This window comes from Parus major, chromosome 1 (genome assembly GCF_001522545.3).
Source record: "Parus major isolate Abel chromosome 1, Parus_major1.1, whole genome shotgun sequence".
Taxonomy (NCBI): Eukaryota; Metazoa; Chordata; class Aves; order Passeriformes; family Paridae; genus Parus; species Parus major.
Window position 1 is genome coordinate 88538693 of NC_031768.1, and position 12900 is coordinate 88551592.

The 12900-nt window shown below is 35.1% G+C and overlaps 1 protein-coding gene across 4 annotated transcripts in view; it reads left to right on the forward strand.

Moving 5' to 3' along the window:
• The window catches only part of SPAG17 (sperm associated antigen 17), an 87799-nt gene that overhangs the window by 38760 nt on the left and 36139 nt on the right, over positions 1-12900 (forward strand). For all 4 annotated transcript variants that reach the window (XM_015629915.2, XM_015629948.2, XM_015629956.3 and 1 more), the window contains exons 13-19: positions 914-1064; positions 2734-2964; positions 4963-5048; positions 5706-5822; positions 7418-7572; positions 10615-10694; positions 12324-12406. In XM_015629915.2, the coding sequence (XP_015485401.1) occupies positions 914-1064; positions 2734-2964; positions 4963-5048; positions 5706-5822; positions 7418-7572; positions 10615-10694; positions 12324-12406 (903 nt within the window). The remainder of the gene's footprint in view (positions 1-913; positions 1065-2733; positions 2965-4962; positions 5049-5705; positions 5823-7417; positions 7573-10614; positions 10695-12323; positions 12407-12900) is intronic.

The window sequence follows — 12900 nt, forward strand, 5'->3', positions numbered from 1 at the left end:
ATTGCAAAGTAACAGTTCCCAGACTTTCTGAATCAAGAAAACACTGTGAATGTCTTGAATTTTTCCAAAGACAAAGTGTAGTTTTACCATTAAACTTTAAAAATTCACTGCAGATTATACAAGTGATAATACAGTTCTAGTTTTCACAGCTTAGGTGTGTTTGCCTGGCTTCATGGATTACAAATTATCTGGGGAATACATTGACAACCATTGATTAAAACTATTCAGAAACAACTCAAGTTTGACACATTGGATGTATTCAAGCAGAAGGAAAGACTGAGTAATCAATAAGAGATGTTCTTAGCAGACACACATGTGATTTATTTTATATACTTACTGAAAAGGAAATTCAGGATATAGCACAATGTTTGAGGAAAGAGTAGAGGAGAAACTTTTGGAATATGCAGTTAAAGAAAAAGGTACCATAAGTGTGTAATACTACAAAGAGTGAAACTGAAAGATACCACTACATCTGAAAAAATAAATCCTTGTATATAAAGGGATGCCTCTCATCACAGACTGATCAATAAATTTATGGATTTCATTACTATGAAAAGTAGCACAGACCAGCTGAAAGATACATGGAAGGTACTTGCTGCCAGTCTGAATAGATCAGTACGTATTTCTGTATTTTTAAGTCTAGCTAACTCAGACAAATAACAGCTAACAAATGTCTGTTATTATGCTGTCAGTCATTCTCTTATGTGTCTAATAATTTTCTGCCGACAGTATCTGACACCATGTATCAAAACCATACTGTGGGCCCATGTTCAAGCTTAAGTTTATGTCCAACTGACTTAAGCACATGCTAATGTCTTCTGCTGTAGAAAGACCTCTTTATTCAAACATAATTTTTTGAAAGTCAATAGTGTGAAAGTTTACTTTAACTCTGGTCCTTTGATTTTTGTTCCAGGTCCAGAAGAACTTCAATCCAGAAAAGATTGAGCATGAAATGATGGATAAACTGCCTCTTACAGAACTTATCCATTTCACCCCTCCTTCAATTGAAAACAACACTAAACGCTTGGCCAGAGTTCACGAGCTCATGCATTATTGTACTACTGGTAAAATGATTTTCATTGATATAATTTCCATTCTTTTTTATTTCTGGTCGATGATTCTCTTAAATAGCAGGAATTCTGGGACAAGATTTTCAAGCTGCCAAAAAAAACCTTTGCAGAATTTCCCACTTTCACATTCTTGCTTATATATAATTATAGCCTACTACACAAGTTAACCCTAACTTCAGACCTCAGTTTCATGATAAATAGTGTTAAATATTGCGTACCTGAGAGCTGGGAGTATCTTGGAACTACTTTATTTATTTATATTTGCAAACATAAAAACTCTTACTAATTGTGAGAAAAAAACAGCTACATTCTAGGATCAAAACTGCAGTTTTGATCCTAGAATGTAGAATGCATTTTGAGAGACGCTGATGTAAACTATGTTAATTTATCAACTCACTTTTGGAAGTAAAGCACATGTATCTTAGGTATACAGTTTTTATGGAGCAATACACAGCTTTAAGAATGTATTCTATGTAAGCTGTTGGTGTTAATAATAAAGCTACTTTATAACTGTCCCTTTATCAAACCAAGAATACATTGACTTCTCCAACCATAATTACTTCTGCAGTTACCTTTTCTTGGAGTGTTTGCCACCATGACATACAGTGGGAAACAATCCCAAAGACTACATAAATACCCTTAGGAAGTATCAGAAGTCTGCTCTAAGTTATTAAGAAATATAAACATCCAAATCCCTTTGGTTACATTCATGTCATCATATAAGGTACAGGACTTGAAGGTACTTTCCCAGCTCTTTCATCCTGAATTCCTTGTGTTGGATTAATTTACACTTTGCTGTGTTTTTTCTAGTTGTTGGTATGTTAATTTTGGACTGTAAGCTATTAAAGTGTTCACTATTGCTACAGTCCTCCAGCTGATGGGTGTTGAACTTGATGATCCTCAATGGTCCATACTGTACAGCCAGACTTTCCTAACTTGTAAATTAGCTAGAAAAGCCTTTGCTTTTATCAAAGGAGATGGTTAATTTGAACAGAAGATGAGAGATCCAACATTCTCACAATATACAATGTGCTTGGGTAGTTAACCACTCTAAAGAGAAAACACTTGAAACTGAAGATGTTCTTTATGTAATTTATTATAGAACATTGTACTACCGGTCTTAAACTTCAGTCCTTTGCATGACTATATGCTCATGCAAATGAGCATATAGTTATATGCTCATGAATGCATACAAGCATAAACAGGATTAATTATTGCCTTTGCACCTTGAAACTTCTGTTTAAATTGTGTGTAAAATTCTGTCTGAAGAGGAAAAAAATATTGATGCTTGTTTGAGAAGCTACAGATAATGGAAACATTTTATGAACTGAAAATAGCTGGTTGCTAATTGGCCTGATAAAGTCTACTCAGTATTTTAAAATCAACATCATTTTTATAAAGTTAATGAGCCAGAAGGTATTCAGATGTAGGGACCACTTCATTTAAGATGAATTAATATGTAGGCATATCATTTTGCGATTTGGAAGCATTCAACTTTGAATGCAGTGTAAAATGTAGCCCACATAAGTTGATCCAGTACCATTAAGGAAATTGCTGTTGGCTTTTGCAGAGTTGCCAAGAACAATACACTTAAATAGTCTTGTATTTATTTTCTGCTGAGCTGTAAGGACGTTTTCAGTTAATGATTGTAATTCTTTTTTAGAACATCTGAGTTGGGCTGAAGTAGAAAGAGCCTTCAGAGTGTTTACTTTTGAAAGCCTGAAGCTGACTGGGCTGAGTGACTCTGGTTTCCTGGAGAGCTCTGGATCTAGGATTGGAGGTGATGCTGAAGTGTCTTATATCCCTTGGGATAATCCAGCCATGTTTGCAAGACAGCTGAGACAACTCTTCCATACGGAAAAGAAGCTTAATGAGAAATCCTCAAGCTGCTCTGGTAAAAAGCTTTCTGTTTACATTACTCCTGAAGAATTTGAATCCACTATTTGTCTTACCATATCATTTGCTATTGCACAGATGTGATTTCTCTTCTTTGTACAAGTCAACAAATTTTCAAGTATTATATAGCCTATACATTGAGTTACTCTCTAGGAATATTAGAATAAAGACAAAAGCTATTTTGTACTACAGCATTAACATTTGTAGGTGACGCAGAAAGAATTTGCTGAAGTTCTACATTTTCTCCTGCAGATTCTAATGTAATGAAACGTTTTTGGCTTGGTTAAAGGAGATGTTTTGGCCAAAAAGCAACATTAAAAACAATGATTATTTTTTCAAGACTCAAGAAAAGTAGAAATTAGGTCAGTTTAAGCAATTATACATTTAGATTCATGATCACAGAATCATAGAATCATTGTTAAGATTGGCAGGAACCTCTAAAGGTCATCTGTTATGACACCCCTGCAATAAGCATAGACATTTTCAACTAGATCAGATTTCTCAGAGTCCAATCTGACCTCCAGTCCAGTGATGGAGCATCCATCATTTTTCTAGGATACCTGTTCCAGTGTTTCACCACCCTTATGATAAAACATTCTTCCTTATCTAGTCAGAATCTATCCTCCTTTCCTTTAAAACCATTGCTCTTTATCCTGTGACTACAGGTCCTACTCAGAAGTCTCTTCCAAGGCCACAATAAGAAGAGCTCCCCAGAGCCTTCTTTTCTCCAGGCTGAACTCTGTGAGCCTGTCTTCACAGGAAAGGTTCTCCCTCCAATCACCTTCCAATTTCTCCCTCCAATCACCTTCACTGGGCCTACTCTGGACCCACGTCAACAAATCCATGTGTTCCCTCTGCTGAGGACCCCAGAGCTGGATGCAGTACTTTGTGATGCTGTCTATGCTTTCTTGATAGAGATCTCTAAGCAAGCAGCTTAGTTGGGATCCTTTTCTTAGAAGGCTGGAGCAGACAAAAATGAGTCCTTCTTATCTGCTTTTCTTCTGCATCTTGGGAACATGCTTGGGTGTTGGTGTATTTTGCTTTTATACTAGTCATGATAGTGAATTCTTCAGTTACAAGCATAACAACATTTAAGCACTTCTGCAGCACAAAAGCAAATACAGGAAAATAAAACATTTGCTTTCAGGTTTCTTCTATCTTCTAAAGGCAGTCAGTAAACAGGAGTAATTTCCAAGAGAAGCAGAGCCTAAAGATACATGTCTAGAAGCTGAGCTGGTTATAAGACACTTAAAAACAAATACTTTGTGGTGTATTTTCCACCAGAAAGAGTAATTTTCCTGTACATGTGACTTTTGATCAAATACTAGTGACTTCTGCACTAACTTAGTGAATGAAGAATTCTTTTAACTGGAAATTATTTTTTAAAATTAAGAGAATATAGAAGTTAAAGTTGTCATGTGATGCTGTTAGTATCAGGTGTTCATTTCAACAATGGAATGACTGGTCAGACCCTCAGAGAAGTAATATTCTGTCAGTAGCTTATGGATCTGTGTAAACCAAATTAATTAAAACATTAAAATTTGCATTTGTCAAAAATGTGTGAAAATACCAAAACAGTTGGTCTTGTCTTTTATTTTAATCATCATTTTTTAGTCATCTGTGCAAGGGATTGCTTTTTAAAGTATGAAGAAAAATGGTTCTTTGTTTACAAATCTGGAGGATACTTCTGAGAGTATTTTTAGTGGGCTAGTATGGGTCAGATAGAAAGCATGATTTGAGTGGGTTTTATAAACTCTCCTTTTTTTCTTTTTTCTTTTTTTTTTAATTTTATTTAATTATCTGGTACTTGTCACTGGACTTTAAAGTGCTCTCTTAATAAAGAAATGTAGCAGACATGTATTTAGTGGACAAATGTGAAAAAAAGCTTCAACTTGACGTCAATCTCATCAAGGAGACAAGGGAAATTGCATTGCTCCAACCTTAGTAGGGCTGAAATTTCTGGAACAATTCTTTAAATTCTGCTTTCAATTTCCAGGGCATACAGAAGCAAGTGACGAAGATGGAGATGGTTTGGGTGGTCCTCTTTTGAACATAGATTTGGATCTTCTTTATTCTGATATGGCAAGTGTGAGAAATGGAGTCAACTAGACTTTACATAAGTCAACAGAAGATACTGCTCAATGCCAGGCTGTGTTACTGGGGATTCCTTTGTAATGCTGCGTGCAAATGTTAATTTTATGATGTTTGGTAATTACTGACATAACTTTTAAGCACTGTGAAATCACTTTCTTTGAATTCCAAGGTGACGGGTTTCAATGAAGGTGTTAATGATAATTCTGCACTGGTTTTGCTGAATGCCAGGGGTCAAATACAAACAGGAAAGTTTAAAAGAAATTGTCAAACTGTGTCACACTAGTAAACTGTATAGTTTGGCATCTTCAGAATCACCTGTCTGCCATACATCCCATAATAAACATAGCAATTTTAAAATCACATTATAGGACATGTTTGAATACTCATAATTGCTTACAGAACTCAAAAACATATACGCTAATAATAAAAGTATTTAGACTATTTTGTCATAGAATGTCCAAAACCAAACCAGCTTGGGAGTAATTGTATTTTTTATTAAACAGTGCCATATGCCTCTGCACAGTTATTATGCAGTTAACTGTGATGCAACATGGGATGCTGTCTATTAATCCAACAAGATTACAGTCAATTTAATACTGACACTGAAATGTTGATATTCATTATTTTGGTTTGTTGTATTTTAAGATGAGTCTGGAAAATGATGGCCTTGGACCAATTTTAGAAGAAATAAAAAAGACACAGAGGCGTTGCTTGACAGACTGGAGTTTGGAAGAGCATTTTGAACCACATGTTCTTCATCAGGTATCCCTGAACTGACAATCTCATATATACAGTCCTCCCTCAGAATGCTTTATAAAGTAGTAGTAGTGGAGTCCAGGGTATTTTTCTGCTCAATAATTGATTCAGTTTTATCTTTCATTTTTGCCAAAATTCATTGTGCTTTAGCTACTTTCTTAGTTCTTCATGTGAAATTTATTTGGTAATGGGTTTTTATTTCTGGTTTGGCCAAAGCAGAGCTGTCCTATTTGGCATCAAGTCTCTTAGCTGAAAGTGTGGTGGAGACAAAACTACCTTGCCCTTAGGGGTGATCCTCTGTAGCAGTTTTGGGACTCATTGCAGTGGATGTGAAAACATACTTTGCAAATACCTGTGCAGTGTATGTTTTATGGATAAATAGAAAATTTGGTTGTTACAGTACTTCACCCTTTAAGGGCTAAAAGTATCATTTATAGAAATCTTGCAGGCTAAACACTAAAACTTACCTTGCAGAAAGACTGAATGGCAAATCTGAAAGACATGTTCCAGTGTAGTTGGCTTGAATTGGGAGGCATCCTCTTGGGAGGAGTGGATTTTTAGTTCTGTGCTGCCTTGAGCATAGGCTGTATACGGCTGCATACAGCTTCATAGGCTGTAATTCTTATTTGAGCCTGACATGTGCTAGACATGGGCCAAGGAAGTGCTGCCTGGACTTTTGCAGCACCACGTTAGTGTGACAATTTTTATGTCTGCTCATGCATTCCAGTGCATCCCTTTGTATGTAACATAACTAGTTAATACTACTTTAACTCGCCATAATTAGTCTAGTAAAAAGATACTGGTGGAAAATAAAATAAAATAATAAAAATAGCATTTTATTGCAGCCAAAAATAACCTTTTGAAAGAAAAGTTATGGCAGTCAGGTCCTAGATGATTGGATAAGGCAAAACATCTTACACATCTTTAAAAAGGGTAGAAAGGAGGACCCTGGTATCTACCAGCTTAATCAGCCTCACCTCTGTTCCTGGGAAGATGATAAAACAGATCTTTCTAGATCCTTCAGTTGCATAGTTCTGAAAAATAATAATTTAAAAGAAGGCTTTCTTTCACCTATGACTATAAAATAAGCTTCAACCTGCAGGCAATATAAATATTGAAAATTATGGGGCAGTAGAGAGGAGAGTGGAATAATGTAGGTCCCAGCAAATCTCAGAGATGTGCACATCATGGTGTACCAAACTGAATATCAAGTAAGCTCAACTGAGATAAAAAAAAGTAAATTAGTTTTCTTTTTATCTGGTATATGATAATTCTGGCTTTATTTACTATTTATTTAAGCATTTTATTAACTTAAGTGTTTGTTTAATATTTTAATTTATTTGGGTTTTGTGCAGCTGAACATTTTCATTCATGGTCATTCAGAAGGCGGAGCATAGTTGTTATCTGTTCTCAACATGAGTAGCAATGCAATTCCAATTTCCACCTACCTGAACAACTGTGGTTGCTGGAATCCAAATGCTTTGAATACATCTTGTAGGAAAGTGTTCTGGAGCACCTGTTGCTCAAGGCTATGCTGTGTAGCCTCTGCACCTATGCTACCATCTGCAGGGAGAATGTACCTTTATTTCTTTCCTTTTCAGGTTCTTCATACAGCATCCCAAGAATATAGATGTATTGATTCCTTTTATCATACCCAAGATAACTCTTTACTAATGGTTTTTCACAATCCTATGAATCAACATCATCTGTGCCAAGAGACTTGGAATATTGCTCTGCACTCTAATGTTGGATTCAGGTAATGGATTTTATCTTCCCCATCTCATTCACAGTCATTTTCCATGAAAGCCCTCACAGGTGTGCTTAGGGCAAAGCTTTGAAATTAAGATGTGGCTATATGACACAATTATGAGAAAGGAAGTCATGCAGGTCAAAAACAGTGCTGTATCAAAAGAAGTCTGTTGAACTTTTCTGAGTGAGAACAATGCAGAGTGTAGGTCCTTATCACCAAATATAAAAATGTAAGTAATGTACACATACAAAATCATATTAGGAATGCCACATCAAGAAAATTGTACTGGGGACATAGCAGGTGAAGAATGTTAAAAAAAAGAATTCTGTCTTATATATACTTACCTGGTATATACTTACCAGGTTTTTCAACTATATATATATATATAAATTGAATGATTTAGTGGGAATTCTTTTTGAGAAAAGTTCAAATCCTTTTGATAATATTAGATTTTTTATTTGCTTGTCACGGAATAACATTCTTCTTAATTCCTTATCAATATCTGCTCACCAGTTAGAGGTGTGCCAGTGGTTGATATGTCCACTGCTATATATGCTACTTAGAATTTTTGAACGTATAGGTCCTTTTTTGGTTCTGTTATGAATATGTTATGAATATCAGCATTGATACCTGCCTATACTCTGCAAAATAATCAGCACGTTATCAGACTTTTTTCTGCCTTATTGCTAAAGATCATTTCAGATTTCCAGACAAAGTATCATAAATATTTGCTAGTGTGTGTTTCCAAGCAACATAACGCTTCTGTGGAGGACACTCATTAAATACCTGGAGTGCTTCAGGCTATTGCCTGCAGTTAGCTTCCAGATCCTGCTGAGTTGCCAAAAACGGGCACAAACTCTACTTACTAATTAAGAGTAGTATTTTTTTTACCTTTGTATGAAATAACTGACTCCTGATGAGTTTAGTAACAATTTATTGATTTTTATTTTGTTAAAATTACTATCATTCTAATTTTTGGTATAGCTTTAACAATCACACTTTCATCAGTGTGAACACATTCATTCAGAAGAGTTACAAATGCACAATAGATGCAGTGCTTGACAATCTCTCTGATAAGAGTTATATATCTGTGTTCACTTGTTACTTCTTTATTGTGACAGCTTATAGACTACAGACCATCTTTGTAGGGTTGTTTCATAGCTGCTTTCTGGAATAAAAATCTGTTATCTGCTAATCTATTGGTTACAGAATCACAGAATAATTTCATTTTGATTACAGTGAATCCTGTTACAGCAAATTGTCATGCAAAGGGGAAATTAAATTTCTGATGTTGCAGCAGCTTTTGCTCCTGGAGATCCCAGTTACCTAATTTTTCTTTATGGATATCAGGTCCTGTAGTTCATGTAGAACATCCAAAATTCAGAAATTATACTGTTTAAAGGGTAGGCAGCCGGAGGCTGCATGTGAAATCTAATGAATGCCACCAAGTAAGGGAATCCAAGGCATGGTCACATGTACCTGCAATGATAAGTGTGTATAGAAAACATTTTAATTCTGATTAGAATAAGTGACCACTCTATCAGGAAGCCAAATGTATTCAGGCATTATCAAAATCATTATTTTGCTCAAAGTTAATCTTAATGACATTTGTTTATAGTTTCATAGTAAACACATTACACAAGTTACTGGAAAAGAATAATCCTTTCTGAGAAATGCTTCTGAGTCAGACATTGGCAGTAGTGACATCAGAATACATATTAATAGAATGTGTATTTTAGACTTTGAATGACTGTTTCATTGGCCTAAAATATTTTCCACACGAATAGTCTCTTTTTTATTTATAACATATATTCATCTTCAAGTTATTCCAGAACTGGTAACTCCATGTTCCAGACTAGTTTTGCCTTTTGTTTTCAACACCATAGTTTTTTATAGCTTGTACACTTTTCTTCAAATATGAACAGAATAACCTTCTCCCTACTGAGTATACATCTGGTCAACTGTTCTCCATGCAAGTTTCCCAAAGCAGACTCCAGCTACATTGCAGAAGCTGGGAGAGACTTGTATATCTGGAAGCTGTAACTGACCTGTGTATGCCAGCCTGTGTACATGACCTACATATTTATTCTCTTGGACATACTGCTGCAAAAGGAACTTTAAAACTGACATGAGGTCAAGAATTGATTGTATTGTCTACATGTTCATACCCAAAAGCCTCTACTCCACGTAGAATTTTTGAATACAGTTGAATCATCTTGAACTTGTAAATACAAAATATCATGAAGACTAGGCAACTGAATCAGATGCATTCTTCAAAAGCTCCTTTCAATTTTGCACACATGAAGAATTTTACTTTCAAGAATTGTGATAAAACTCCAAATGAGGGGTTGAGTGGTAGTTGGATATAAGATTCCCAGGCTTCCTACTTTCTTGAAAGCAGTTGTTTACAGTGAGCTACTTTAGCAGTCATTTCAGACACCTTTGGAAGATGAGACAATTAAGTTGAAGTGAGAACTTGTTACTTGTGAGTATTCTGAATTCATGGCAGGTTATGGTACACTGATTCTCTCATCTGGGTTTGGATGACAATTTCCAAACACCCTTCTTGTCAAACTGATAAAGAAGAGCTTGTATTGCATACAATAACACTTCCGTTTCTAAACAAACATATTAAGCATATTCTAAAAATCAACATCAATCGAGCAACTAAGAAATTAAGTTATTCAGTGGTAAAACAGTGAGGATGAGAATGGCTCTGAACCTTTCATAAATGAATGCCTTGATGTTTTCTGATTTCCTGGATTTTTCTTTAGGAGCAAGTGTTCTTTGGCAGACAAGTTTCTTACATTTCTTAGCAGAAAGGATAACCAAAATTTCAAGTATAGCATATACTAAGCAAATACCAGCCAGGCAAAAGTACCAGTTCCTGTAAAAACTGAGAGAAATCCTGTCAAATACAAGACTTGTCTCAAAGATTGGTGAATTATCATTGCATAAGAAACTGAGAAGCCAAGTGATCTTGTTTGACCTGAAGCCATATTAGTGAAAACTGTATTATATTAAATAGAGGGATAATTTGCTTTTCAGGAACTATCTTGAGCTGGTGGCTGACTCAATTGAAGACTGGGTGAAAGAGGAAGAAGCTAAATACCAAAAAGAGAAGATGGGTAAGGAAATAGAGTTTTTTAAATTGGAAAAAGCCACAGCACAAGGCCCTCTTGTACTGTGTGCCAGTGCTGTCAAAAAACTGGCTTTACTAAGAAAGCCAGAAGTGGGTATCTTGTTTTTGTATTCTAGGAAATTAATTTTTCACTCTAAGTGCTGAGACAAAAATTTGTTCAGAGCAAAATTGCCTATGTTTTTTCCTAGGATGACCCTGTTTTGATATCTCTATAGGCATAAATATGTTTTGGAATTAATTAAATCACTATATTTATGTATTCTGCATCTTTCTTTGTTCTGAAAACTGACACCTTTAGTATCAACTTGCATTTTCAATAGCTGTGCTTATCTAATGAGATTAAGGATTACATACAAATATGAATCTGTTCAGATGACTGAACATATGAAGAGGTGAGCAGTAGTTAAAGCTGGCAACATGGTGTAGGAGAATTCCTTTTTAAAGGGCAGGATAAAAGCTGGAAGTCAGAAGATGTGGGCTAGAAGCTAAAACTGGAAACCTGAATTGACAAGACTGCAGAGCAAACTTTAATTACAAGCAACATTTTGCGTAGTGAAAATTGTAAGCAGTTCATACAATTACTGTTCAGCAGGCAGCAGAATCTGAAAACCCTTATTGACAAAAAAGAACTTTTGTCAGAATTGGCTACTTGTGTATTTAAATGGTATTAACATTTATTTGTTTATGTTTAACCTTTGCTTTCTTACCTTTTTTGAGAATGTACTTTGAAACCTCCCAGAACTAGCAGTTAGCATTTACAAAAATAGAAACATTACTCCTCAACCCAGTTAACACTTCTGATTATAGTTTGGAAACTAAAAGTACAGTTATGACTACTAAATCATAATTTGTACATATCTAGCTGTCACAGGAGCTAGATTGAATCTTGCCCACGTGGTGCTTCGTGGCAGTTATGATTCATGGAGTAGTTCACTTGCTGAAAAGACATAATCACCTCTAGCTGGAACACGCGGATGGGCAACGGTGTCCTTAGGTGTTTTCAATTTCACTGACGCTGCAATTTCTACTTTATCGTACAAAGTAGTTTAACTAGAAGTTTCTGATAGTGTTCTTTAAATTATCTTTTCTAGAAGGTAAATATCCAAGCATAATATAAAACTACTCTTATAGAAGCTACACTTTTCATACATCATAAATGCTAAAAAGCCATAATAGTAAATGAGGGATATGGTGAGTGTTTCTTTAGTGAAGGTTTGAAGGTTCAGATAGCATTTATTTGGGTTCTTTGTCCTGAAAGGTTGCAATGTCTGTGACTCCGGTGTTGAGCTTGTTCTGGCTCAGTTTAAAAAAAAAATACTGTGAGAACAAAGCCTTCAATAGCAAGAAGCAGAGACCCAGTCTTTACACATGTTGTTGATATATTATTTAGTGTAATTGGTCCCCAGTTATGAGAATCAAGTTTTTTCTAACCTTAACAGACTTTATATTTTATTTCTAAATATATTTAAGGTTTGCTTTATTGTACAGTTATGCTTTTTCAGCTTTTAAATACGCATTTTTATTTACTTGCACATCTTTTTCCCCCCTATTTTTAAAAATTATTCTGTTTTCCTATATTTATAACCTTGCTTGTTCTCCTTTTCACTTTTCAAAGGCAGCACACCTGAACCTCAGAATATAACAGAGTCTCAATCCAAGAGTGAAGAAAGTCTCATTATCAGAGAAGATTCTCTGAAGGTGAGGCAAAAATATATGTATTTCTGAAATGAACTAGATAGCACTGCTTTCTTGGGAAGGTAAGCCTTTGTTCTTTACATAGGCTTGATTGAGTCCTCTTAGTTTTTCTGCTCATTGTTATTTCTTTTATATGTTATTTTCTATAATTTATTCCTTATTGACTGTGAGTCATGCTGTGTTGTTTTCTTAAGGGAAGACTATTTGGAGTTAGACTAGGCAATTCCAAAGCAATTTATTGTTTCAATACTAGGAAATTAAAGTTATGGATAATATCCTACTGATTTTATCCTATATATAAATAGAATATCCCTATATAAATAGAAAACTATTTACAGAAGTTTTCTGATTTTAAAGGTATGAAAAGATAAGATCCAGATCCAGGTAAGTACTTGTGTACCTAACAGTACATTTACTGTCTACAGCTCTTTGAAATTAGGGAATGTAAATATGATACCTCAGAGTTCCCTTATGTCAGTGAATCCCATTTTATAGAT